Here is a 27,848-nt window from a genome sequence, read left to right as displayed (position 1 = left end):
CCATCGTTACGTCATTAGAAGGCGCCGGATGGCTGGAAGGCCCCGCGGGGGCTTTGACGGTGATGTCGCGCATTTAGAGGTGGAGGCGGCCGCCTGTAAACTGCACCACCGCAGTGGCGGAGGCTCCTAAAATTCCCCGGTGGGAGCGGAGAGGAGGCGGGGGGTGCGGGTCGGTCTCCCCCGCGGGTCGCGGCGGGGGCGGTAGCGCCGCAGCGGGGCGCGCCGCCCGGCGGGTGTGCCCGGCTCAGGGTGCCGGCAATGCCTGGCTCCCGGGCGGCGCGGGCGGCGGCGGCGCCTCGGCGGCGGCGTCTCCCGGGCTGAGCGGCGGCTCTGGGCCCGCCCGCGCCCTCCCCGCGGCGCTCCCCCCGCATCCGCGCGGCCTCCCGGCCCCCTCCGGCCCTCCCGGCCGGGGATGAAGCGGTGCGGCGGTGGCACAAAGGCTCCTCCGGGGCTGCCCGTTGCTTAGCGCGGCCCAGCGCCCCCGGCCCGGCCCCGTCGCCGCCCCCGGTCTCTCTCGCCGCCTCCCTCCCTGCGTTGTGCCGCGCCGGCCCTCGGCCCCCGCAGCCCCGCTGTCCCTCGCTGGGGCCGGGCCGGCGGCTCCTGCCCCCGCCAGCCACCCGTGGCCCCGCGGGAGGATGTCGGAGGATCACGAGATGGACAAGATGATCAAGGTAGGCAGGAGGCAGCGGCCCTCGGGGTCTCCCCGCCACCGGCCCCCGCTCGTCCCCTGCCTTGCGAAGGGAGGTGGGCAGCCCGGCGGGGGGGGGGGGGGGGGGCCTGGGGCCCGGCGGGTCCCGGTCCCCCCTTGTCTTACGGCTGCGGCTCCGCTCCTCGCTGCTCCCCCGCCGGGGCCCGGCTGCCCTGGGGCTCATCACCCGCCCCGCTCCGGTGTGGAGCGCCAGACACCGGGCAGGGAAATAGGAGCGGTAGGCAGGCGGCTTCCACGGGATCCGGCCTGGGAGGATCGGTGTTGAGACGCTGAGACCCTGGGGAGCAGAACCGGGGCTGCTCGGGGCGGCCGGGAGCTGGGGTCCCTGCCTCACAGCAGTCCCCGGCTGCAGAGGCAACGTTGTCACCTCAGTCCGTCTCCGAGTTCCTGTTCGGATGCTGTCATGAAAACAAATCTGGCGTGTGGGATGTTTGTGTTTGGAGTGGTGGTAGAGGAGCCGAACAGATTCAGGATTTCTTTTTTTACAGTGAAAATCAGTGTGTGAGCTTAGCGCTTCCCGGTGAATCCTTCTGTGACCTGGCTGAGCGGATTTCCTGAAGAAGTTGGGGAAACCCTTTTGAGATAAAACAATGCTTTAAAGACTCTCTGCAGGCTCTTTACCTTGTGCAAAACGTTTGCTGTCACGGATTCTGTATGACTTCATAAATGCTTGTTTTAATAAGATGAAGGAATTCCAGAAGGATCTGGCTATAAAGACCTTGTATGTTGGCATTTGTCACCTTTCCTTAGCCCTGCTATCTCCCACGGTGGGATTTGTCTTTACAAAGATCACTGGGGGCAAAAATCAACACAAGCGAAGTAGCAACACTGTTCTGTGGTGTTGAAATCTGGGTTGGTTTAAAATATGTGGGTCTTGCCTTTTGAATTAAAAAAGCCCGAAGTAGAAGGATGCTGAAGCACCGTGTTCAGGCAACCAGATTGTAATTAAACTATGAGATCAAGTATCGAAATTGTACGTTGTCTCTTCCTGCTTCTTTACCGGTCTTGGCACAGTGCGGGTGAAGTAGCTGTCCGGAAGGCTTTCAGAAAGAAGGTTTTTCAAGTATTTCTGTGGTATGTCATGTGAAGGTATAAATGTTTACATCAGAGCTCTGGGGAGTTAAAAACAAAACAAAAAGGCTGATGCAGTTGTGTAAGCGTAGGGACAGTCCTGAATCTGCCTCCTGCCCCTCTCAGTTTGGAGGGGTTCTGACCGAGAATAGATTCTGGGCAAATCTTTTGGGTTAGAGGCATTGTCTGGATCTAAAACATGATTTAGTACTTCTATGCTGATTTCTCTGCTTCTCAAATACTTGGTTATTGTTCAAGTTTGATTGGTTTTCACCTGCACCTGCAGGTTTAAGGTCTGTGATTCAAGATAGCGATCGCTGTTTAAGGCAAACCGGCCGAAGTTGAACGGCTGCGTGTTGGAGCAGCAGAGGTGGAGTTACGCTGCTTGTCGGCATTTCGCTTGTTGAATACGTGGAGTTTGTCCAAGCAGCAGTCTGTATACTTTTAATTGTAGTGAATATGCATTATTCTTAAAGCACCTTATTTCAAACCTTTTCCCATCGGTGTTCAGGGAAACGGAGAGGTGCCTGAGCTTTCCCCGAGCAATCCCAAGGTATGCCTAACCCTGTCTGAAAGCAGCTTGCTGGAGATCGAGCTCGGAGAAATCTCAGAATCCTCCCTTTGCAGGCTGTTAGCGTCCCAGACTGCTGACTCTGCATGGGAGGGTGCTCGAACCATTGTTTTAGGTACCCTGAGCTTGCTGAAAGGGAATCGTGCAATGAGAGAGAGCTCAACTCTTAAAGTTTGTGTGAAACTTTTTTTTGTAATTGAATACACTTCAAATTAGTTTATTCCCTTTGCCTACTGGAAATTAGCGTAAGGAGTGATCAGAAGTTTAAAGTTCCTTTAACAGTGGGAGCACAAAAGTTTACTGTAAGAAATTGCACCGCTGCAGATTTTTTTGGAAGCGCTCTCTCCGACGCCCTTCTGCCTCCTCTGTTCCCAGCCGCAGCAGATTAGTTCCAGCTGACCTGTCAGCCCGTCTACGAGTTCAGTGCTGTGCAGCAGTGCTACTGTAAGGCACGTTGTTCTCCAGATGTGGAGCTACGAACAGGGTACCGTACCCTCTGCTGCCTGCATCCACAGTAATTTAAGCTAAATGAAGAGGCGAGGCATTTAGGCTTACCAGTTGAAATAGATGTTGATGTTTGCAGCGGGCAGTTTTATATCTGTACGTTTTAAATATTTCACGCTGTTTGAATGTTATGAACTCATGTTGATTTGCAGCTGCGTATTCTCAGTGCTAGATTTGGAGCTCCTGTTTATGAACTAGGAGATGTAAGCAATTCTGTACATTGATGGACATCAGAGTTCTCAAATACGGTATTTCCTATCAGTAGGAAATAAACAGTGAATAGTGTTTCTTCATGACTAGATTATTCATTTTTACTTCTAAGTTGTAAAGCTGCTTTTGAAGGAAGATTTGAATCCAAGTCCAAGATTTGAATCTTTTCAGACCAGCCTGTGTAGATGAAAGGGTTAGGTAAGTTTTGGGGCAGGCAGGTCCTTCTTCGGATTTGGAACAGGAGCAGCAGACTTCAAAGCACTGCAAAAAATAGCGAAAAATTGTTACCGCTTAATCACGCTGTTGGTCCAGAGCACTTTGGCGTTTGCTTCTCCATTTTAGTGGTTTGACTTCACAACTGGAACACTAAGCGTGATCTTGAAGGCCTGTGCTGAGGAGGTGCTCCCCAGTTCAGAGAAACTCCTTCTCTGCTCATTAATGCTCTTCTAAAATTGTGTTTTCATTCCACCTGTGATGCCTTCAATTCTCTGTATCTGAATATCAGGCAAATTAAATTAGCTTTTCCCTAACAGGCTTTTCACAGGTGAAATTTATGTTAAATTGATAAAGACAGTGTCTTGTGCTTCTATTTGAAAGCAACAAACCATGTGCGATTCACTATGCTCTTCTTCCCCTTTCTTTTAAAACTCTTCATAAAATCTCCAGTTAAAACTTAAAGTTAACTTTTTCCTTTACACCTTTCATGGTAGTCATTCACGATCAGCATTCATGATACCTGCTATAGACTGTGTTAAAAGGCAATTTTTCCTTTCACATCTGTCTTTTTCCCTCTCTAATCCCTTCAAATCTTGTCTTAAATATCAGCTTTCTCTTGGTTTGTTTTTGATCTGTGTGGTTTGAGGTCTGGCTCCAGCCTGGCAGTAGTGTTCATCCACGATCCCACGTTAGGGACTGCTGTTTTCAATACCTCAGTTGAGAGCACGAGTGTTGTCCGTTTTCTCGTAGTTTGTAGCACAAGTGAATCCTGAAATGCTCCGGGCTTTGAATGGAAATTCATGGAAGCAGCAAAGCTGATGAGACTTTAGTTGCTTTGCAAGCAGTGGACCCTTCCACTTGTTTTCAGTGCATTTGGGAAGTATTTTACCTGTTTGCTTAAGCTTCTCTGGTACTAAGCTATTGTTACCAGCTCCTTTTCTTGCAATTTATTGGAAAGCATGGCTTTTTGAAAGGTGTTCCTGAACCATAAAAGAACAAAGGCGGAATTTTATGGTGTGTATTCATTAGTGACTTGAGTTTGCACACAACGTTTCAGCCGTTCAGCCCTGCTCTGTTGTTAGATTCCCATCTGTGTAAGAGCACGTGGCAGCGGCGTTAATCAAAATGCTGCACGCTGAAGCTACGTTTGCATCCCGCCTTGTGACATGTTTAAGCGTGATAGTGCCCGAGCTGTGTCCTAACAAAACCAAACCCTGTTTATATGGATTTGGACAAAAGGATTATAAACATGAGCCTGGTTCATTATCAGACAAGCTAAAACTAGTCATGCGGAGTTTAATTTACAGTATAATGAATCCAAATGTCTGAAAACCCTGAGAAAGCAGCAAAATATTTTTCCATTGTACTGCATGACCAAAAAATGCATAATAATGCTGAAATCGGGCCTTTGTGTTCAATTGTGATTGATCATTTATAGGTAGGAAGTAGGATTTAAGAGTTGAGGGGGAAAAGTGCCCTTGATACGCTTTCTGTATTAAAGGCGCAAGATCCCATTTACTGTTCTCAGTAATCCTGTTTCAAAATGCCGGAGTGAGCAGCCTCAGCTGCACGGAAATAATTTTAAACTGAGATATATTACTAGGTGAGCATTTGTGTTTAATTTTCCTAGGTGAAGCAAAACTCCAAAGCAGGCTCTTTCTCTGCTCAGGTATCTTGCAAATCAGGTCTGCTGAGCTGGTTTTTTTTGGAAGTGATGTAGTAAATTATTATTTTATCTTTTTTTTTAACTCTCTTTCCCCTCCCCCTGCTCCTTGTTGAATAGGAAACCTCCATTTTAGAGGAGTACAACATTAACTGGACTCAGAAGCTGGGAGCTGGGATCAGTGGTCCTGTTAGGTAAGACAATACACCTGCGAATTTGTGTGTAATCTCAGCCTGTTTCGTTAGCTGTGGAGAAGTGAGTATGTATTTTCAATGTGCTAACAGCAGAGCGCTGTGATATGTGGAAGACTCTCTTCATAAACAAATAAGTGTCTCTACTCCATGTGGGTCGTAGCTGATGTGTAAGCCAAGTATTGTCTTTTATGGGGTATGCTTGAAGTAAAAAGTCTCCTTGCCTCTCTGCCTTGCCTCGTCTCGCTGCCGTTTTCCGATTCTGGAAGAATCGATTGTAAAACGGTGGCGGCAGAAAATTCTGCCGAAACACCTTTGTCCTTTTGATACTGGTGTCAGTGCGGTGCAAAGGTCGCTGCTCCCGTCTACGGTATCATCACTTGGGGCATCAGCACTGCGTGCCCGATAGCTATTTTTACCAGCTATTTTTTTTCACATCATCATGTGAGGCCAAAGCAGATAGTGCCACGAGCTCTGCATCTCATACCACGCTTGCCCATCGTGAATTTCTAACCCCTGCAGGAACTGGATGCTTTCTGTAAAGCAAACATACGTTCCCTTTTCATCCAGAACTCTCCCTTTTGGGGAGTGGGAATTTGTACAAGCGCTGGAAAACAAATGTCGGCGCCTCTCCGTTTCTGGGCGCTTGACAGGGCGATTGTCTTTTGCCACCGTTTATCTTCCTGTCCAGGCAATTGGTTTCTCCTCATTCATTTTCTGTTGCTGTGTTGCCTCTGATCTTTATTAAAATATCCCTTTGGTTTTTATTCGTTTAGCTGCCTGTTAATATGTGGGCCCTTCCCTCTGACGCAGATCAATTGTTAATGTTAAATGGGGGAAAGAGAGGGGAAAAAAATGTGTGCGACGCAGTTGGTGGCCTTGCTAAAATGAGGATTTTCATTCAGAAACACTTTATTTATTGCAAACTACACCCTCCATTGGAGATATTCAGGCTGCCACTGCGTGGTTTGGGTTTTTTTCTTCAAAAGTATCTCTTCAGGCTGAATGCCTAAAGTGCCTTCTGCGTGTCTGCAGTTACCCTTTGTTCTGAAGTGCTTTTTCTGCGTTGCTGCAAATATAACTTTGTGTTAGGCGCTTCTGTATAACATGTTAGCTTGATGTGGAAGGCTGAAAACTGAGGCTTTCAAGCTGGGACATGATGACTGGTGCCCTGTATATTCCAAATTGTGGGCATTCCTGTTAATTCCCACGTGGAGAGCAAACTCGTAACTACAGATCGATTGCTTGAAGTGTCTCTTTAATATTCTTGCTGACTGAATAATTTTATTGCTGTAATACCAGAGTCTGCGTGAAAAAATCCTCTCAAGAACGCTTTGCACTGAAAATTCTTCTTGATCGTCCAAAAGCTAGAAATGAGGTACAGTTCCTGTTTATACTGTCTGCCTTCTGACACACCGCAAAATCTTGCCCTTTTGGTCAATTGTTGCAATGGTTTAAAAAAGAAATAGTGAAAAAAAAAAGTGTTCTGTAGCTCTTGCTATGCAAGATTCCTTGGGTTTGATCCTCTAGCCTTGCTGTGCTCAGTAGAGGATGAGGTGGTGGGTGGAACAAGGTCTTTCTAACTCTGAGTTTGCTGTAGGTGTTAGGTATCTATGTGCGAGTGTCATTTTAGAGCTAGCGTTCTCCCTATGTCCCATGTAGTGTAACATGAACAGTTCAGAACTGATTTTGTTTCCAAAATCCATCTCGCTCTTGGATGTCACTGCTCTAAGAATTGCCAAGAATGCTTCAAGTTCCACTCTAAATGGTATGGGTTTATCTGTGTATCAGAAACTAAATAAGCTCGCTGATACTGTTTGTGACTTTGTGTGGCTGGCAGGAGCGTGCCAAGGTATCAAACTGTCAGTTTATTGAAAACGATTTCAGGTTGTCATGAAAGTGAAAGAAGCGTTAATTGTCCTCAAGGTTTAGGCAACTTCCACTTCTTGTTACTGAGGAAATTCTCATTTAAAATTCCCGAGGAAAAATAATCTGTTTCCAAAGAGAATCAAGCCCCTTGACTTGATTTAGCAGTCCAGGTAGCTTTAAATGGGGGAAAATTCCTTAGGTTTCTGTTTTGGAAAGTCAGAACAGGAGGTGAGGTTTTACGTGTTGGGAGTGCTAGACCTTGAGGCCATAGAAGGGGCCAGATTATGGAATTTCAAATTTTATTCACGAATTTTCAGTTTCAATCATATCTCTATTGCTATTTTAAAGCCAGTTCAAGCTTTAAATTTATTTAAAAAAACCCAAAGAAATAAAATACTGGGCTTTTTCTGGAGCTCTGCTGGGTTTGATTCTGTGGTCTGTAACAAATAGGTTGGCAATGTATGATCTTCTTGTACTAGTTGGTCCAAGTAGTGTAATGGCTGTTGGTCACTCATACAAACGCTTGTAGCCACTTTTGTTTTTTGAATCATTTTAAATTGGGTGTGACTGGTGCTGAGCGCACCTGGCAGCGCACGGGCTCGTGTGTGCCGTAGTCTTGGGGGCAGAGGGAGGAGCAGAACTGGTCAAGTACGTGTCACATGTACAGTAACGTTTCTTCCCTTCTCTTCAAGGTACGTCTGCACATGATGTGTGCAACACATCCAAATATTGTTCAAATTATTGAAGTTTATGCTAACAGTGTGCAGTTCCCACATGAATCCAGCCCAAGGTAAGATTACATAGGGTGATTCATTCCCACAGCTTGCTTGCCATGTTTAGGCCAAGGTATAGTGGAGTTTGTTTGTTTGTTTTTTTTTTTTTTAATTGCAGTGTGACCAAAATGAATATTTATAAGGTGTTCCAGATACGATATCTATTCTTCAGACTAAGCAATGCTTGTTTTTTCCCCTGTCACTGCCCAGACCTTTGCATATTTAAATGAATTTGCGTCCTTCACTACTGGTTTTGAATACATCTTCATTTCTTAGGTTTTTCATTGATTCAGTCCGATACCTGCATTGTCCGAGAGAGTATATTAGCTTCTAGCTTCTGTCCTGCTTTGATACTGCTTTAGTAGCTTGAATTCATTTGTAACCTTTGAGCCTCCTCCTGCTTTCAAAGCACTGTTAAAGCAGGATTGGAGCTGCAATTTTTGTTGCTACCTAGAATCCTAAGTGAGATCCTTTTAGATGATGGTGATGCCTGTGAGCCACTGGGAAACTGAGTGCCAGTCTTCATTTAAAAAAAAAAAAAAAGAGAGGAACAGATAATTGTTTCTAAAAATACTAGGTTCTGCCCTGTAAACTCTCAATACATTGTACATAAAATGAACACAGCAAAACATGAAGCAGACTTACTATTTTTCATATGTTAATATCACTTGGATAAAAATGTTGTCTTCTAATTGGGTATTAGTTGGAAAAAAATTCAGAGCTGGGAGAATTAAAGAGCTGAGACCTTCCTTAGTCTCTGATATATCTGATTTTGCTGTGTGGCGAGAAGAACTAGAAGTTCTGGAGTGATCTAACAGTTTCTTGAGGTGTCTTGAGGATCTAGCAGTCCTGATCTTCACGCTTCCTCTTTGTTGTCCTTCACAATTACGACAATAAAACCATAAATTAAAATAATGAGGTACAATAGAGTATCCAGACTCAAAAGTGTTAAAGATAATTCCTTAACCTTCTGCTTCTAAGTTTCCCATGAACATCTTTAGCGCCTAGGCAGATCGGTGTGTCTGCAGGGATGGGTGCAGACAGGTGTATGCTGTGCTCCAAGCCAGCTCCAGCCTGGAAGCTGTTTAGCCTGTTTAATGCAAGATTCTACCTGCTGTATTAATCTTTGAGGGCCGAGTTATACATCGACGTGTCGAAATGGCTTCCAGGTCCAAACTGGCTTGCTGGTGGAAAGCGTGGGTGGAGTTTGCATGTATCTGTCTGCGTGCATCCATGTAGACATGTCCATGGTATTTGTTCCAGCTGGATGTGGGAGCCCAACATGAAGAGCAAACTGTAGATTCCTGGCTGACAATCAGTGAGTCAATTTGTGCTGGGAGCCAGAAAATCCTGCAGCTTACGTGCTTAAAGGCAAAATTATGGAACCAAAATAGCTAGAACAACTGTAGAAGAAGCAAGTATATGTCTCTCTTTTGGCCCGCGTCAGTAGATATGAAGTATGCGTTATTAGCTTAGCAATTCTGTTATTTTTTGATTATTCTTAATATAACAAAATGAAATGCTTTTGAACAGGGCTCGGCTCCTAATTGTAATGGAGATGATGGAAGGGGGAGAGCTATTTCACAGAATCAGCCAGCACCGGCACTTTACTGAGAAGCAAGCAAGCCAAGTAACAAAGCAGGCAAGTTAACACCCATGTATAAGCAAATCCATGACTGATAAAGGCGAAAGTATTTAACAATTTCTTGGGATGGGGGGGGTGGGAAAAAAGGAAGCTAAAATAATCCTCAGTTCTGATCCGATGATCATTGCCTGCTTTGTTATAACCTGACAATGCCAAAGTTTTAATAGAAGCAAAGAATTTGAAGGTGTGGGCTAGTTCTTCTGGGTTGGGAGCCTGGTGTCTCTGCTGTGCTTAGCAATGGTTTTCCTAACCTGGTCTGCAGAACACTTCACCAGAGAGAGCTCTGTTGTTGCACAATCTCCCTGCTGTATCCCTCGCTGTTGTTCTAGAAGTGTTCCGTCCAGCTGTCTGCGGGCTCTCACCAGACCACGTGTGGCTCCTCAGCTCCAGTTTGAGAATCGCTCTTGGCCATGACACAGACTTGGCATTCCTCTCACATGGGGTAGCAGACAATAACTTTACGTGTGTCCTAGGCCAGTGGTTTTCAAGCTGGGTCCTGGATTTGATTTTGTGGAAGATAACCACTATAGTGCATGTTTTCTGTACTATTTGTTCTGATGTAATTTTTCCTTCCCCATTTCTCTAGGCAGCTCTCTCTTGAATGTTGTGGATTATAGTCTCCCTGGTATTTATTACTAGAGGTTTTGGTGTCCACCAGGCTCTTTGTTGCTTAGCAGTGCATCTGGTGTGACTAGCTTATATCCTGCTAGAGCAGGCAGGATGACGAAGCAGAAGGGTCTCCATGGGATCCCCAGAGTCAGTTCCTGTCAGTTCTGGGGTGAGCTTGTTCCCTTTCAGTTCCAAGCTGTTGGATGACTTGTGGTGCCCAGTCAGGAAGCTTGGATTAACGGGAAGGTTGCAGAAAGAGAATGTGACTGTATGTTGCGATAGCCTTTCTAGGGAGCCACAACATGGGACCAGCAGGTTCCTGTTAAGGAGCCACAGGGCAGAAGGATCTTGCTGTTGAAATGGCTGAGCAATTCTGCGTGGGAATTGGCACCGGGGCATGAAGCTGAGGGCCAGAGTTGCCTTCGTTTGCTTCTTGCAGATGTTATATTGGCATTCCAAACAAAAGATTTATGAACTGTAGGTGAGAGGCTATGCTGGAGACGCTAAGCAGTAAGTGTCCTGCTCCCACACCAGCGATCACTGCAGTGAATGAAGGAAAGAAAACATGACATGAGATATTACAGCATTTGATGTAAATTGTCATGAGTTTATGAATATATCCATATCCTTATCGCTTGCTTCCCCCTAAGCTGGGGAGATAATGTTTGGTACTGAGACAAAAAAGAGGGCCAAATAATTTCATCTTACTTTTCTGTCTTGTGCTTTGACTTGATTCCAATGAAACGGTGATGGTGCTGTTACCTTTTTGGCTTCACCCAAGAAAGAAATTAGGTGGAAGTACAGAATTACTCTTGACAGTTTGTTTTCACGTCCTTTGGGCCGTTTGATTTTGACAATGCCAGGCAGTCTCTAGGATTAACATGTTGGGAAAGTATTGTGAAACTATACCAAAAGACAAGACTTTGAATTGAATTCTGACTGTGTGTACGCTTGGGTTATTCATGTCCCAAGTAACCCTTTCCTTTAGTGTTTATAGCATTGTTTTCAAATTTCATTTGTAAAGTCTTAATCTTTCACCTAGCAGTTCTTCATCACTGGCTTGAACTATGGGTCTTACTAGTTCCTTGTACCCAGCAATAGTTAAAACCTTGTCACAAAGCTGCCTCATTTTATTTCGGAATGTGTTTGTGTTTGTTTCTGAGCCAAGTTAACACTGAAGTTCTCTTGTCACAGTAATTCGCAGTCTCCTAAGGACTCAGCGCTTCACCCAGGGTACTGTGTTTGGGCAGGATCGTACAGAAGCCAATAGGAATATTCCCAAATAAGGGTTGTGTGGCATCGCCTTTTGTTTCAGTAATGCTGTTTACGTATTTATGCTTTGGTTTTCTTAAAATGAATTGCACTTTCAAATGTACAGTCTGTAGAGCTTTCATGACTGGGGTACAGGTTTCTAAACCACAGCGGTGTAAGAAGCTGTCTTTGAAAGAAACGAGTAATGCATTTCTGTGTAATACCAGATGAAGTGAGTAAATTGCAGGTAGCAACATCAAGAATTATGGAATAAAACTGCCTGAATGTTCACTCTTAAGTCAGTAACAAATGCAATAAAATATTCACTGAAATATTGAAGCAAGACCTCGCTGTTGAGTGTTAAGCAGAGTGTAACTGCTGGAGAGCGTGCAAGCAAGTTTAGTGACCCAGTAGGCACAGCATATGAAAGGACACTGTCATGATCCGTTTCACTTCTGGGGGCGTGTGGGGTATGGGTAATAATGCCCCAATTTAGTCAAACCAAAATGGTTGGGAAGCCCAGTACAACTTAGCTTTTATTTTCTGTTTGCTTTGAGTGAAATGCAAACTGAATAGCTTGGTGGGTTTCATTTCTTGATCATCGCTTTGCTGCACTACTGAGCAGTATGGCCAGGCTTTTCTAAACCCAGAATCGTACCCAAGTGGAGTGAAAATGATTGGGGTCTAAGCTGTGTTGGCAATGTCCTTTTTAAAGCTAATATAACTGTCCAGGCTAAAGGAGGAATTCTGTAATTGTAGTTGATTTATTGTGCCCTTTTTCAGATAGCTTTGGCTTTGCAGCATTGCCACTCATTAAACATTGCACATAGAGACCTCAAGCCTGAGAATCTCCTCTTCAAGGATAACTCTCTGGTAAGACGAAGACTTGGTACTCTTTGTTTACTGCTGAATTCTGTAAAATGGCTCGATGGTGATTTTCAGAATAGTTGTAAAATGACATTAGTGTAATGTTTTGGTGGCAAAATTAATGACTTTTTTTGGCTTCATGCTTTTCCATACTCTAATCGGCGTTGGGTACAGGCTGTCCGTGCTGGTGCTGTTAAATATGAGTCAGGTTCTCCACCTCAACGTAGACTCCTGCTTTGCTGAGGAGAAGATCTGCTCTGCTGCATTTTCTCCCTAAGTGTCGTCAGGATGTTCTAACGTGAATTATAGATGCTTTGATGTATCCAGGCACTCGCCTGCTTCTTTCTTCTCCTGCTCATAACCACTCTACGTGTGCAGTGACCTCCCTACAATGTGCTTAGTGCTTTCCAAAGCTGAGAGGGGGGCTGCTTTTGACGCAGAGCACCCAGGGAAAGAAAACCAGATGGTTTCAAAGATCACTTTATGACCTTTTAGCTGCTTTGTGGAATGGTAAGGGTATGAATAAAAAAGAGGAGTATGTGTGCCAAAGGTAAGATGAGTACAAGGCGAGAAGGATGTATTAGAAAAGCTGAATACAATGAGATTTTGTAATGAAACCTCTCCTCTTTGTTTTAGGATGCACCTGTTAAATTGTGTGACTTTGGATTTGCCAAAGTAGACCAAGGTGACTTGATGACACCACAGTTCACTCCGTATTATGTAGCACCTCAGGTAACAAACGATTACAGTTCTAGGCTAAAGGGGAATAATGATCTTTATTGCCTGTGCCTCCATAAACACATCACTTTAAAAGCCTTTGCTGCCCTGTTAAGGGCTTCTGGGCGCAGGAATCTTGAGTAATTGTATAGTAGCCACCTTTCAAGATGGAGTGCCACAGGGACCTACTGATTACAGCAGGGGATGGTGAGGCAAATTTCCCAGACTGGGCTCTTAGCACTGACTTACTGCTGATGCCTCCTGACTCTCCCAGGCCCAACTCCCACTGGTGAGACTGCTCTAGGATTTTGACAATTGGCATTTAACTGTATTAAAGCGGTTGTTTTGGAAAAGTCCCTGCTTTGCAATCTTCCTTCCAGCTCAGGCTCATGTGAGATTACATTAAAAAGGACTACGCTGAAACAAAAAGGTTCTGTAAAGGCAATTGCTCAAAAAGAGGGCAGCGCCAGAGGGTTACCTGTTCACCTTGGCTTGCCCCCCTTGTCAGTATGCATTAAGACATAATCTATAATTACAGACAGGCTGGTTTTGTAGCGCTGCTCCTCTTCTGTGCTTTGTGTTGGAGTCCTGAAGAAAATGAAAAGAAAACTGCAGAAAGACATTTAATTGCAGTACTGGGCATGTCGGCAGCCTTCAATGACGAGGAAGAGCAATTGCAGAGCTTATACCATGTCACAGTCCAATGCCCTGAAAATGCCTCCTCAGCTGGAGCCTGCTGGCGAAGGGCAATGTGCAGGGTTTTAAAAGAATTGAACTGCCAAACCTGTGAAAAGCTTTTCCTGAGCATATTTAAACCGAGGTGGGGGTTTTTTTGTTGTTTTTTAGAAACACAGAAACACGGATTTGATCAGTGAGGGACAAATTTGATTTGATTTGTTCATGGGAGAGGCAAAAAGGGACATCTCTGGAGCCTCCAAACACATTTTAAGTTCTAGTTCCAAAGCACGGACGTGTTAGAGTTTTTGAACAAGAGAGGTGTGAGCAATCGCTTTAATTCAGGCAAAACTGGAATTTTCATCCAAAGCAGCAAAATATTTTTACCTGAAATTTTCCCGTGTAGAAAGTTCCAGCCTTCCTTAGGAAGAACGGTTTGAGTTTGGCAGAGTCTTCAGTAGCTGGAATAAGTTCACCTAATGGAAAAACATCAGGCTTCTTTGGCACAGGCATTGCTGTTTGTGGTGTCCCTAAGTGAGACGTGTTTTTCTTTTTTTTCTTTTTTTTTTTTTTTTCCCCTCCTCTCATGGTGACAGGTATTGGAGGCACAAAGACGGCATCAGAAAGAAAAATCTGGTATTATCCCCACCTCTCCAACACCTTACACTTATAACAAGGTAAGCTACGAAACAGTCCACAAGTCAATATCTTTAAAGCACAGTGTCTTCCCCCCTCCCCACCCCCTGATATATCTGCTGTAGAAGTAGTCTATAGACACAGTTTATCACCTAAGGCAATAAACTTTATTGCCTTGAAATTACACACTTATGACCAGAAGCAATAAAGTCATTCTGATCTCTGTGACAGGAATATATCTAACCAGTAGTCAGATATCTCACACCAAGTAAAAAGCAGGATCTACAGGAAGCAGTAGGGAAATGTCACGTTGCTTGCTACTTTGCGTACATGTGTATTTTCAGCTGTAAGGGAGTACTGTCTTTGGGGCTGTGTTTCTCAAAAGTGGGGTTCTTTCAGCTTTTCTAAAAGCTGTGACAGCATGACCGGGTATACGATGGTATTTCTCCCCTTAAACGTACTATGTTCAGAGCAGTTTTCATTCAGTCAAACTGGCAAATCAGATGATCACGATCTGTGCAGGTAGCTGTCTTTCTCAGTTTAGAAGTGATGCGCTAAAAGGTGCTGCTGGCTCTGCGTTCTTTCTGATGGAGCAAATAAGGAAATGCACACTCGGCCCAAGCCTAATTAATGATCCTCTAATTAGAGGAAAAATCTACAAACGTTATTAAAGGAGCACTAAATAAAAGATTTTGGAGAGAGTAGAGAGCGTGACCATGTGGGAAGTTCTTTCGCCTCCACAAGAGGCTGGTTCAAAGGAATCCTCTCTTCTGCTGTCGCCCAGAGTTTTCGGAGGTGCGAAGCACTTTTTAGGCTTGTTCAAGCAGCTGTGGTGGTACCCTGGCTGTATCGGGGATCTTCTGCAAAATGACCGACAGTGTATTGTGTTTTCTGTAGCAATAGGCCATGGGCAATAACAACTGCTGTTGGAGTCTTGCAAAGCGTCAACACAAAGTGTGCTGAAAGGTTGTACTCCTTTTTGGTCATTCCGAAACATTTTCCTCTACGTCAGCATCGCTGTCTCCTGCCGGCTTAGCAGTGTTTGAACCACTGAGTGTTTTTCTTTCAGAGTGTCAATTTTAATTAAAGTTAGCTGGTTTCTGATTGCAATGCTAAGTATCTACACTGATTCCAGCTTCAGGGATGGTTGTTTAACCCACCACATGCTAGAGGAGGTAGTTTGATATGTAGTGTTATATTTTAGTAGCCTGAGAGAGCTAAAGCAAAGATGAGCAGAGATAACTTTCACTGAATTTGTCTGCATGGGTTTTGTGATCGTGAATCTGCCTTCATCAGGGTTGTGATTATCTCTTTCGCCACTTTGGAGAAACAGCTTGATGATTGAAGCCAGACGCTTATAAAAAGAGTTCTCAAGTGCCTTTCTTCTGCCTTCTCTTGTATGAACTCCAGTCACAGGAAAAGTTGTTTCGTATAAATTTTGAAAGTCTCGCAAGGCTCAAGAACTCCACTTCTGTGGATTGAAGCAGATTTACTCTCCAATACCAGCCCTGTCCGTGAGACTTCCCTCTCTTTTGTTGCAAGAGGGTAGATGGAGTTCCAGAGACACCTAGAAGTGGTTGCTCATGCTCAGCAGTTGTTCATGTTGGTAACTGTTTGACAGCTGGTTTGTTCTTTTCATGAAGCAAAGAGCCCTGGCCGCGGCAACGGACGCAAAATATGGGCCTTGTGCAGAACAGAAGAACCTTGAAAACAGATACCAACTGGAGTTAACTCATATACTGACAAGGTTCAGCTGTCTTGATCTTCTGGGATTTACAGTGTGATACAGCGATTGTGTTTTTGTGTTTCATTTAAAGAACTGGTCGCTCTGAACTGCTTTCAGTCATGGTGACACTAGCTGGAAAGGCTGCTGGAAGAAGCAGCCTGATCCTTACCTTGCCAAAAGCAGCATCTGGCATATGCCTAGTTCCCCAAAATAGACTGTGATAAACTCCCAGGTATACTGTCCTTCCCCAGCACTTTGGAGCCTGAGTGGAAATGCCTGTGATTCACCTTTGTGATCAGCAGCTCTATCCCACAGATTGAAATTGGAGGAAAAAACCCCACATTTTTGATTCCTTGAGTATTTTTATTAAGCTGTGTGTGTATTGGGTCAACTATAAGTGTGTATGTCATGGCTGGACATGGGATTGACTCTTGAGAAGCAGAATCTGGGAACCATATCCACAAAGAATTGAGAGACCTGTTTCCTACTTACATGCCTAAAATCGCCTTGATTTCATTAGAAATTCTCTCCGGTCACTGGAAAAATGATGAGAATTTAGGTACCTAAATAGGAATTTAGACTTGTAGAACAATCCGAGATTGGCTTAAACAGCTTGCTGAAAAGCATACATATGTGGGGTAAATCCTTGGCATTTCTTGTGTTACCAACATCCACGTCTTTTGTAGAAGCCAAAAGCCAAGGGTATGATTTAATGATGAGTGTGAGCTGATCTAAGTGTATTCCTTCCAGCAGGAAACAGTCTCACCCTTGAGGGGCCCCTTCCTGGGTCAATGTTGATCCAGTCAAAAACCAGTTATTGGGGTCGAGGATTCTCTCTTGGAGTTTGTCCATGCAGCATCATGAATGCCAGTGCTGTCCCAGAGTATGTGGTAGAATGTACAGCCTGGGGCAGACAGGGTGGTGCTGAGGTTGCTTCAGCTGGCAGCCGTGCTGACTTCTGTCTGTCTAAACTGATCGCAGAACCTCCCCAGTTCCCCAAACCTGCCCTTGCATGTCTTTCAACAGTCACCTGAACCTGGCTGGAGTTCAGGCTGCTGCTTACACTTGGCTGTGTGTTCCTGTCCATCCTTGTGCTGGCATAAACCTTTGGGAGTCCCCTGGAGGACTGATATGGCTGGAAACCAAGCCAGGGAAAATAAATTATTAGCTTTACGAATGGTAGCGTTGACACAAAAGAAGCATTGGGAATGGATGGCCAGGATCGGAGCAGGTCCTACCAGCCCTAGCCTGCACCGTGCCATAACCAAGTGATAACGGAGCTGCATCCTTAAGGATATGGTCCCACAGAAGCTTAAACTGAAGTCTAGGCTGTTATGGTCCTCTTCCCTTCTTCCTGAGTAGTGTCTATGTTATGCGAACACGCAGTGATCCAAATGGGGAATAGATCTGGCCTTCAGCTCCTTTACCGAGCTGGTTTTTGGCTGAATCTGCTCCCTGGATGAACTTGTTCTGTATCACTTCAGCAGTAAGACTAGTGCAAGGGCAGGGAGGGAGCTGCAGGCTGGGGTGGGAGGGCAGGAGGGAGCTCAGCGTAAGCAGCCGTGAAATACCGCTCCTGGCTTTCTGAAGCTGCTTCATCTCCCTGGCTTTCAGGACGTGTGTTTTTCGTTAGATATCTCTGATTAAGTATTTCTGCTAGCTTGTTTTGTTTGATGGTGTTTCTTTATTTAGTCTGACATCCTAAAAAAAAAAATCCCACTGTATTCTGTTTTATGTTCTGATATTGAGAGGTTAGGGTTCAAGTATGCTGAGAGATGTAATAAATGCACAGCTTGCTCGCACCTCTGACGCGGTGGCTGTTTCCGTGTGCTTTACCATTGCGTAGCACAGAGTTACAGAAGCGCTTTCTGTAAACAAGCTACTTTTGGGTAGTGGAAGTAGTTTAGCTTGGCAGCATGGAGTTATCTTGTGCTTACGTATTTATCCACGAAGGTCCTCAGATGGACCTTTACGAGGAGCTGAGCTGTGTTTCTGTTTTCTTAGGAATCACATAGAACTTTTAACATAGCTACACCACTGCTTGCTGCAAATTGCGCCCCAAAGTGATCGTTTCCTTGCTTTCAGAGCTGTGACTTGTGGTCCCTGGGTGTCATTATTTACGTGATGCTGTGTGGATACCCTCCGTTTTACTCCAAACACCATAGTCGGACAATTCCAAAGGACATGCGGAAAAAGATCATGACAGGAAGTTTTGAATTTCCAGAGGAAGAGTGGAGCCAGATCTCAGAAATGGCGAAAGACATTGTGCGAAAGTGAGTCAGTTGAGGAAAATGTTGTATTGCTCTTTGCTTATATTAAGAAATTGGAAAAATCACTTGAAAGTGCATTATCACAAAGGGCTTATTTTTCCAAAGGCGGGGGGAATTGTCTGCAGCACATACAGCAAAAAATTTTCTGTTGTATTCCACACAAATGAAGTCTGGTAAATATTTTTCTTTCCCTCTCTCTTCCCCCCCCCCCCCCCCTCCCCCAACTGTTGTGTTCAATTTTTGATGTCTCCCATCTCTGAAGTTGCTAGAGTGCATTGTGTGTTTAGTCTTTAAGGGGAATGGGTACGCTGCCTTGCTTCAGAGCAGTATTGACAACTGGCTGCCACATCTGCAGGTGCTCTCTAGGCACGTATCTCCTATGATAATGTTGAAACCCCTGTTAAAATCAGGGGGCATTTAGGTGGTGTAGTAGGATCTGGTAGATCTGTCCCTTGAAACCCTGTGCACATAATACACAGTCCGAAAGGAGTCAAGAGAGAGGCGTGGAAATGGAGATTAAGATCTGTCAGAAGGTGTCAGAGATATGAGATAAGGTTTTGGATTGATATTTTATTCTAAATGCTAATGGAAAGTGTTTTTCATGCAATGCCCGTCTCTCAATTGCAGATGGTTCAGACTGTGCTCCCGTGGTCCTGTTTGAAAGCAAGAATGTGGCACTGATTAGGTCTTGACCTCACTGTTTTTTTTAAATGTGTGAAAGACTTACTGCCTTTGCTTGTATCACCAGAGAAACTTGAAGAATAAAAACAACATAGTTAGAAAAAAAGCAATCCATTAAACAATTTTAAAATGTCGCTGTCTCTTCTGACATACTGTAAAATCTCCAAGGACTTCATACTGTTTGGAAAGGGTGCCGGGACCTGTTCATAGCAGCGCAGGAGAGCCCACAACATTTCACCAAATAAACTGCAGATTATGTTGCGGTGAAATGTCCGTTTATACCAAGGTCAACTCTTTAGCCTCACTCAGAAGCTCCACAGTCAAAAGGTTTCATTGTCTTTTAAAACGGCGATGAAACTCAGCTCACAGAATGTTGTTACTTGAATTCAGTTCACTTAATTCTCTCACTAAGGTTATCAGGACTCCCTTTCCTGCTTGTCTTTTCCAGCCAGTGAGCCTGAACCTGTGTTTATAGTGCAGGAACACATTTAGACTTTATATATAAATTCTGGATAAGTTTACGTTTTATTTATGTAGACTGCTATTCACATGGAGTCTGGCTTCTGGAGGTCAGAGCTTGCATTCAAGCAGTTGCTTCCTTTCAAGCATGCTGAGCTGATTTCTGATCTCAAGCTTTACGAGCTGGCATGCTTGATAATAGGTTCGGGCTTTGAAAACCTACGGAAAAGGAATGCATGCATCTTGGGTCTTGTATCAAAACTGAACTTACGACCAGTTTGGCAGCTTGGCCTTGCAAGTAAAATTCATGAGCTAGCCTGTGGTACTGCTGACATTTTGTAAAAGTTATTTCCGCTTTCTCAGTCCATTAAACAATTCTGCTTTGCAGCCACGAAGCTGATTTAGAGTATTGTCTGAGAAAGTGTGACAGACTCATCAAGCCATTCTGTTTCTAATTTTTACTTTTGAGATAACTTGTCGACACTCTGTGTGAAATTTTACTTTTTTTATTAATCAGTTGAGATTATCATGAGCACATGAGTTTATCTGCAAAATCTCTTTCCAGGGTTTCATTCCAGTAAAATGTAATACCATGGAGTTCTCGGAGATCTCAGAATAAGGTTCTCTCTTATTTTGAGGTGCTGTAGCCTGCCAAAGCATCCATCACTTGAGGCTTTTGCAGGGGAAGAAGAGCTAAGATGCTGTCGTGGTGAAAGCAATTTATTCAGCAAACAGGTTTCCAACTTTGAGACTTTGTCTTACTTCACCATGCCCAGAAGTCCTTGGTATGAGTATAGACTATTATGTGGATGAGGTCTAGATGTGCGTTTCCAGAGACTGTTGGTCTGGATCGTTTCCATTTCATCTGGAAGCTAATTTCCTAGCTGGGAGGATGTGAACGTAGAGTTCGGCAGAACACGAGTATTACTAAAATGGCCTTCAGCACCTTTCTTTGTGCTGAGTTGCTGAATATAACTGAGTGAGCTGTGATAGCGTTAAAATATCACTGCAGCAAGAGTCAGTGGGGCTGATAGAAAGTCAGACTGCTTTTGGGTCAGCTTAGCGTTTTAGTTGTTAGAAGGAGTTTCTTTTTTGGTCCCTCTAATGCTTAGGGATTGCTAAGAGCTCTGATCCCATTGTAAACCAACAAAGACCCCTTTATGGACTGATTGATTCCTCTTCCAGGCTGCTGAAGGTCAAACCTGAGGAACGGCTGACCATTGAAGGTGTGCTGGACCATCCCTGGCTCAATTCCACCGAGGCACTTGATAACATCCTACCCTCTGCCCAGCTGATGATGGACAAGGTCTAAACAACATTTTAGTTCATCAAGAACGTTGCTGGATAGTGCTTGGATGGTTTGAGTGTTTTATTTCACATGGTAGAGATGATCCTTTGTCCTATTCGGCCTCTGTGAGGTTGGGATATATTGTCCCACAGTCATGACTGTAGTTCTAATCGTGTCTTGCATAATGCAAACCTGATTTTTAGTTGTGCATCTCTGAAATAAACAGGATTACAGGATTTTGGTGCTTTTTTTTTTTTGTCTGTGGCTTACATTGTCCATATATTGTTCTTTAATTCACAAAGAAGCTGATTAAAACATTAAGCGCAACTCTTTTCATTCCAGGCAATGGTTGCAGGAATACAACAGGCTCACGCAGAACAACTCGCGAACATGAGAATCCAAGACCTCAAAGTCAGTCTCAAACCCCTTCACTCCGTCAACAACCCAATCCTGCGCAAAAGGAAATTACTGGGGTAACTCTCAAAAGCTGTTTCTGAAGGACGAAAGCGTAGGCAGCCGTGATGCCGGGAGAATGGCTTTAAGCATGTCACAGGTTCATGCAATTGTAACCGTGCTCCTGAATTTCTGATTCAGCTGACACTTTTCACGCTGAAGTGGGTAGTTGGAGTCAAGTAGTACTTGAATAATATGTTGAGCCTTCCAGGATATGCCAGTGAGGGCAGGAAGGAGATTGGGTAGTGTTGTTGTATGACATAGGCAGGGGAACAGGGCTGTTATGGGAAGATGGGTCACATGTTGAGTCAGGGAGGGCAAACTGGGAGAAAATTCCAATATTTTTTTCTGATCCTTATGTTTATTTACTGAAAAAGTCAGGTAATCTCTCTCTCTCTTTGTTGGAGTTACCTACCTGAAAAATAGGATAATGCATTTTAGGATTACCCTTACTGGAATTAATTTAAAGGAATAGTTTTGTTTTGTTACTGGCTTTTTTATTTTTAAAGTGGTCTCATAATGCAGAACATTGTTATAAGTAATGCTGAATGTAGCTCCCAGTCCCAGCTTTCCAGAGAGTGAAAGAGCGTGTTATACTGGTGCAGTTATGCAACGCGTAACGGGCTTGAGTTGCGTTCAAATTGTAATTGTTTCCTCCTTGTTCTTTTGCAGCACTAAGCCAAAGGATGGTGTTTATATCCACGACCCTGAGAATGGAAGTAATGACTCCAACGTGGCTCTGGAAAAGCTGAGAGATGTGATTGCTCAGTGCATTCTACCGCAGGCTGGTAAAGGTTGCCACTTTTAAGAAAGTTACATTCCTAAACGTGCAAGACACTGACTTTTTACTGTCATCGGTCTGTGTCAGTAGTGAGGACGGATAAACAAAACTCCTGTTGTCCTAGTCAGTCTCAAGTGGAAAGCATTGTCTGTGGACTGTAATTTTGGTGCACACCTAAAATTAGTGTCAACAGCGACGTGCGGAGCTGTTAAAAAACCTTTCAAACAAGAGTGTCTGCTTTCAAACCAATTTCCTCGTTTGTGTGAGGAGAGGAGGAATAACCGCACGTACTGTTTACTGAAGCTGTGAATGTTGCTGCGAGGCAGAATGACAGACCTCCTGTTTATCTTTGCTCTAAATAGGAGAGAACGAAGATGAGAAGCTGAATGAAGTGATGCAGGAGGCGTGGAAGTATAATCGAGAGTGTAAGTTGCTGCGAGACACTCTTCAGAGCTTCAGCTGGAATGGTGAGGAACTCGTTCTCTTCCATGGAAAATGGTGCTAGTGCTGGGTGAAAGAGGGGAAGCAGTGACCTTCTTATATGGGAATAAAACCAAATTTCTTGACTTTGTGTCAGACTGATTTAGGTTTTAGCCCATCTGCCAGCATGGATGTTCTAGAAACAAGGTTGAAAGTTCTGCTTTAAAATTTCTATTTGAGGTTCAGGGTAGAGTTTTCCAAGGTGCCAAGTCACGTAGGAACGTAACAGCACAGATGGATCAGCACTTCAGAAACAGCTTTAGCTGTTCTGAGCTGGTTTCCTTCCAGCTGTTTATTACCCTCTTTCCGCCGGAGCCTGCTGCCCTCGTCTATGTCAGCACATCATCTCTTCTGCTGAGTTTGTTGGGGAACAGAATTAAACTAGGCCAGCTGCCTTGAGGCTGTTTGGCTGGCTCCTTGACAGAACAGGGTGGCAGAGGTGGTGGCCCCCAGGAGCAGCTGCTGCTGAATATAAGGGGACCAGGGACATCAGCCAGGTTCATAAGGGCTTGGCCATGCCTTTTGCTCAGTGTATGACTCCAGCTGTGATTGCTTTCCTCCCTGTGCCCAGCACCAGCTGACTACCCCTTCTTCTCTCTCTTTTTTTTTTTTTTTCCAGGCAGAGGATTCACAGATAAAGTGGATCGACTAAAACTGGCAGAAATAGTAAAGCAAGTTATCGAAGAGCAGACAAACTCCCATGACTCTCAATAGCTGGAGCTTCTTAATCTTATTTTTTTTACCATTTAAGATTTATTCTTTAACTGTAAAAAGTATTTTTATGTAAATTAATAAATCATAATTATTTCATTAAATTTCCATACTGCTTGAAAATGCTGTATAGTTGTAGATACAAAAAAAAAAAAATCATTGGTACTGTAATATTTTTTTAAAACTCAGTTCCTTGAGGTATATATGATCACTTATGTACTGTTGATCATGAGTCCCCCAGACGGGGCAAATTATATTGTTAAAGACCATTCTTTTTCTTAATAACCAGTTGCAGAAGCTGCCTTCCATCTGCTATACATACAGCCAGCTGCAATGACTATGTATGTGAACAAGACAGCCACAGTTTCTCAACACCCTGCTCAGTAAGTACTTGAAGCAAGTGCTGTGAAACACAAACTTCATAGCTACCCTTTGCACCTAAATTCTGAGGCTTTATGTAGAGGCGACTAAATAGCCTTCTGTTTCGCTAGATGACCCGAGAGCCACGCTTGGCCTTGCCAAGGGCACCTGAGTCCGTATCCTTGCTGTATGTTTCAGTTCTCATTGGCAGCCCTCTTTTTTTTTTTTTTAATTTCTTCTTCCTTGGACCTTCTTTAAGGCTTAGCCCTCTTTCTTTCTTCTTCCCCATCTTTCTCAGACTTTTTTAAAGGCTGAATTGGCCATTCAGCATAAGGCTCCTCTTTTTATCATATTCTTCTGTTCTGCTGTTGAGCAATGTTCTAATTATTATTTTTATTTTCACGGTGGGATCTTCTACGGACAACAGTAAGTGTGGGGTTCATTTGCTTCGGCCCCAGATCAGCAGCTGTGTGTGTTCCACCCAGGTACTCCATTCTTTCCTTTCTAGAAAATCCAACACCTGGTTTCAGACTTGTCCTCTTGTTTGGAAGAGCTCATCCTGGCAAGGGTCGTAGAGCTGCTGTGTGAATCCACCGGTGATCCTTCTCTTGTGTCACCCTTCAGTCCAAGCTCCCCATCGCTTTGATGCCTTCGAGCTCCTCCTGGGGACAGATGCAGGGCTGCTCCTTGACACACGTCCTTACGCTGCCTGGACCGTGAGGCTGCCCAGGGCAGATTCTTACACTAGTCTGGAACATTGGCTCCAAAAGCTGCTTTGTTTTGTTTTGTTTTTTTAATTTTAATTAAAGAAACAAATGAAAAGAATCTGTACATATTTCTAGTTTTCTACCTTCTGATGCTTTTCTTTCTTTTGAGACTGGTCGAAGGCTTTTTATAGAGATATTTTGGTACTAAACCTGTGCAGACGTTGAATGAGTTTGGTCTGCAGACTGAAGTGCCAATTCAGGGCTATTAGCAATGACTCTTGAACATTATTGTTATATTTCATAGCTCATTAATTTTGGGTTTACATTTACAAACCTGAGCCATGAATCTCCCAATTTACTCTTACAGCAGTCCAGCCTTGTTCTTTCTTGTCTTTTTTCTATACCAGACTTCCTTGTAACCTTTAGCTTGGATGGCAAAGCAGTGTCTGACTCTTTCTATAAAATTTTGTAAACAGCGACTTAGTTTTTCTACATGGAGATAACTTCATTTCGCATTCTTCGTCAGCACCTTGTCAGCTTTCTTTTCATCCTGTTGATGGTTTTCCAATGCCTGATTTATTGCAGAGTAAGAACCGCAGTCCCTACTTAACCATCACTTTCTCTGATGGGAACAGGGAGGTTTTGTGTAAGCCGGAGTTGTACCTCTGACACTACATGGAATATTTGTGCACTGACACGTTATCGATGACAACTGTAGAGATTTAGCAAGAGACAAGAGTATTTGTAATTTCTTGGTAGTATCGGCAAGTTTGCAGGCCCTATTATATGTGTTTCTGTCCTTGCCCAGAATTCTAGGTCATGTCAACATCCACACAGTCTTTAATGGATTATTTCCTTTTTAACTTGAAATCCATGTTTTTTTCTGAGAAATCTCACTGTAATGAAACTTTTAAGTGTAGCAAATAGAGAAATAAACAAGGAGATCATCTTTCTTTGAACAGGAATGCAAAAAATTCCCCACAAAAGCACTTGGCAACTCTGCCCCCCAAGGAGGAAAATACTCGGCCGGTTTCTTGGGCACCAGAACTTGATAGCAGAAAAAAACAGATCAGATTGTAGCTACTCTCATGGTCAACACCCGGTGCAGTCCGCAGAGACTACTGCCACACCACAGCCTGATCGATCCGAGCGCCCTGTGAGCAACGCGGGGTGTCACGCGCTGGGACCTATTTTTATTTTTCTCCGGCAGATTGCTCCGGTGTTGAAGGTGACAGTAGCGAGGCTCGTATGCCGTTGTGTAATGGTCGCTAGGAAATGGCTCCAGCCTGTTTCTGCAGTACCGGTGTGCGTTGGGTGTAGCGGGGAGCACCTTGGGGTGTGAGAGCAACACCCAAGGCAGGTCAGAAATAAGGAGAGAAGGTGGGATCTGACTCTGCGTTAGAGGGTCCCTCCTCTCGTCGTGCTCGTTTCAAGCTGTTGCTGAGGTGGGGACATCGGTGACTGGCCGTGAAGTGTTTGGGTGTCTGGAGGGAAGTCAAATTTCTTAAGGGCTTTTGTGACTAAGGATTTTTTATGGATTTACTATAGATTTTATTGTGTGTGATAAATAAGAATGGCCTGATCTAAAACAGAGGTGGGGAGGGACAGATTAAGAAAACACAATTTGAAGATTCAAGGTCAAATGGTTTTATTGCTATGAGAAAGTTGATTATTTTACTCTTTAAAAAGTTATGTGCTAGATTTCAAAATTAAATACTCTTTAATGGATTCATTTACATATTTTAAAGTAGTTTTTTTACTTTCTCCTTTGTTTTTTATTTTTCAGTTGTCATAAATGCAAGATGCCTTGTCTTGATTATACAAGGTTTTACTTGGTAATAAATCTACTGATTCTTTGTAGCAGACTGTGAATATTGTAAATATCTTGAGATGGAAGGGTTGTGTGGGATCAAAGAAGACATTCTTTGTACAAACACTAAAAGGATATGAGAAAGCTCTGTAGGGTTTTTTTTTAGAATTTTATTTAAGAGAAAAATCTCTGAAATCATTTGACCTTTTCAAAATTTTATGTATATCTGACTTCTCCTGTGACTTGATTATTTTAAGCTATATATGTATGAAAAAGGTAGAAGAATTTGACTAGGCGAAAGAGTTTCCGATTGGAAATAGCAACATGTCAAAGTTTTGCTGTCATTACTTCAGGTTTTTCTTTGGGAAATCTGAGTCTGTCCTCATATGTCACGTTTAACTTCTCTGTATTAAAATGTTTTCATGTCTCCTTTTCAGTGTTATCTGTAATATGTTAGTTTATTTTGGATCAGTATTATATTGTAAATATTACGCATCCGTGTATATAAATGATTTTACTAAACTTAAAAGTTACTGGCTGCTTTTGCTTGGTTCCCAAGTGCCCGTAGTAGAGAAGGGAGGAGGGAAGGAGAGCTGTGGCTGGAGGGAACAGCACCCCGCTTCGCTTCTCCTGCCACCCCCAGACCTGTCCCGCCGTCCCGCCTGCCTTACAAAGGGGAATAAGCACTTTGCTTTCGATTTTGCAGGAGTGCCGTGAGGCTTTGAGATGAAAGAACGACTGACAGGATAGGCTGGATAAAGCCCTAGAAAAGGGTGTGCTCTGCCTGGCACTGTAACCTGAAATAATTTCTTTTAAGCATTGCAATTCCATTAGATGGCAGCAGTACATGCCCAGGCTACCCGTTAACCCCAGGGTCTGTAGGAGTTTTCTTGTAGCCACAACTTTGGGCAGTCAGGGAAGGGAGGGACGAGTTGTTCTGTGTTTGGTGCAATTTCCCCTGGCAGAACAGTTCCTCCGTTTCCAAACGTGTTCTTTGGGGCAGGAGCTGGGAACCAGTTTCTTTAGGATGCCGATCTTTGCAGGGTGCTGCGCTTTGCTGAAGGTGGCTGAAGCAGGAGCACTGCAGGGACTTGTGGCACGACTGGCAACCTGGGAGGCACGGGTGGATGAGAACCAGGACAGCCTTTGTTCAGGCTGGAGCGCTTCTCCTCGCCTCTGTGGCGGTCAGCCCTCCTGAACGCAGACTAGTGCCGTCGAGCACGGCACTTGCACGCTTCCTGGCTCTGGAAATAGTTTCATTATCCTCAAGCGTGGTTTGATGGGCTTGTTGGCGTTAACCAGATAGACCCTTGTCACAGGAGCATTTCGGAACGAAATGGCAGGGAAAAGAGGCAGCGGGACAGCCGTGGGTGCCCGTGTGTGCCAGGCCCCCTTTGTAAGTGTTAACATCCAGCCGCTCGGTACCTTTGAGGAGTTCACAGTGCGTTGGATAGGGAGTGACTGTCAGAGCAGCCGTAGCATCGGGAAGGGAAGTGAGACAACACTTTCCAAGCATCCTGGGAGTATTTAATGCAGCCAAACCAGCTGCAAGTGCTCTGCATAAGTGGCACAAGAAAAGACTCACCCCACTCATGCAAGGAAGAGTGGCTGAAAGAATGCCTCTGCCTTTTCAGCAAGAAAACTCCCCTCAAATAGTTAAAACACCCGGTGCCATGCTCAGCTGAGTGAGGAGCCCTGCAAGGGTATCTGTCAACAAACATTGAAGGCTCTCATGCTGCAGCTGAAGGTCCCATTAGCAACCAAATCATTGTTTCCCCGGTAATCTTCTATTGCTTTCCACTTATCAACGCTTAATCCCCTTTTAAACGAATTGCTGTAACAGCGGTGGCTCATCACGCTCTCAGCAAACGGGGCCAGCCCAAGCAGGGTGCAGCAGGCTCTTGGCAATGAGATAGCGTGTATTTAACGCGTGGCTTGCTCCAGC

General features: G+C 44.2%; 1 protein-coding gene across 7 annotated transcripts; it reads left to right on the top strand.

The window, feature by feature from the left end:
- The first annotated feature begins 52 nt into the window (after positions 1 to 52).
- On the top strand, positions 53 to 26,432 carry MAPKAPK5 (MAPK activated protein kinase 5). 7 transcript variants are annotated; one of them, XR_012838170.1, is made up of 15 exons: positions 53 to 671; positions 5,065 to 5,138; positions 6,438 to 6,513; positions 7,697 to 7,794; positions 9,311 to 9,419; positions 12,066 to 12,155; positions 12,786 to 12,881; positions 14,138 to 14,218; positions 17,989 to 18,176; positions 20,499 to 20,619; positions 20,944 to 21,074; positions 21,727 to 21,848; positions 22,198 to 22,302; positions 22,935 to 23,409; positions 25,304 to 26,432. XR_012838170.1 is itself a non-coding variant. In XM_075769872.1 (14 exons), exons 1-14 carry the CDS (start codon positions 636 to 638, stop codon positions 23,027 to 23,029), a joined length of 1,422 nt encoding a protein of 473 aa, XP_075625987.1. In that variant the 5' UTR covers positions 53 to 635; the 3' UTR covers positions 23,030 to 26,432. The 7 variants fall into 7 exon arrangements, 4 of the variants coding, with proteins under 4 accessions (XP_075625987.1, XP_075625988.1, XP_075625990.1 ...); XR_012838168.1 differs by having other exon boundaries at positions 25,056 to 26,432; XR_012838167.1 differs by having other exon boundaries at positions 23,895 to 26,432.
- The last annotated feature ends 1,416 nt before the right edge of the window (positions 26,433 to 27,848 follow it).

The sequence above is a fragment of the Balearica regulorum genome, chromosome 17 (assembly GCF_011004875.1).
Source record: "Balearica regulorum gibbericeps isolate bBalReg1 chromosome 17, bBalReg1.pri, whole genome shotgun sequence".
Taxonomy (NCBI): Eukaryota; Metazoa; Chordata; class Aves; order Gruiformes; family Gruidae; genus Balearica; species Balearica regulorum.
The sequence above is the reverse complement of the archived record's forward strand: the minus strand, read 5'-3'. Positions and strand labels throughout refer to the sequence as shown.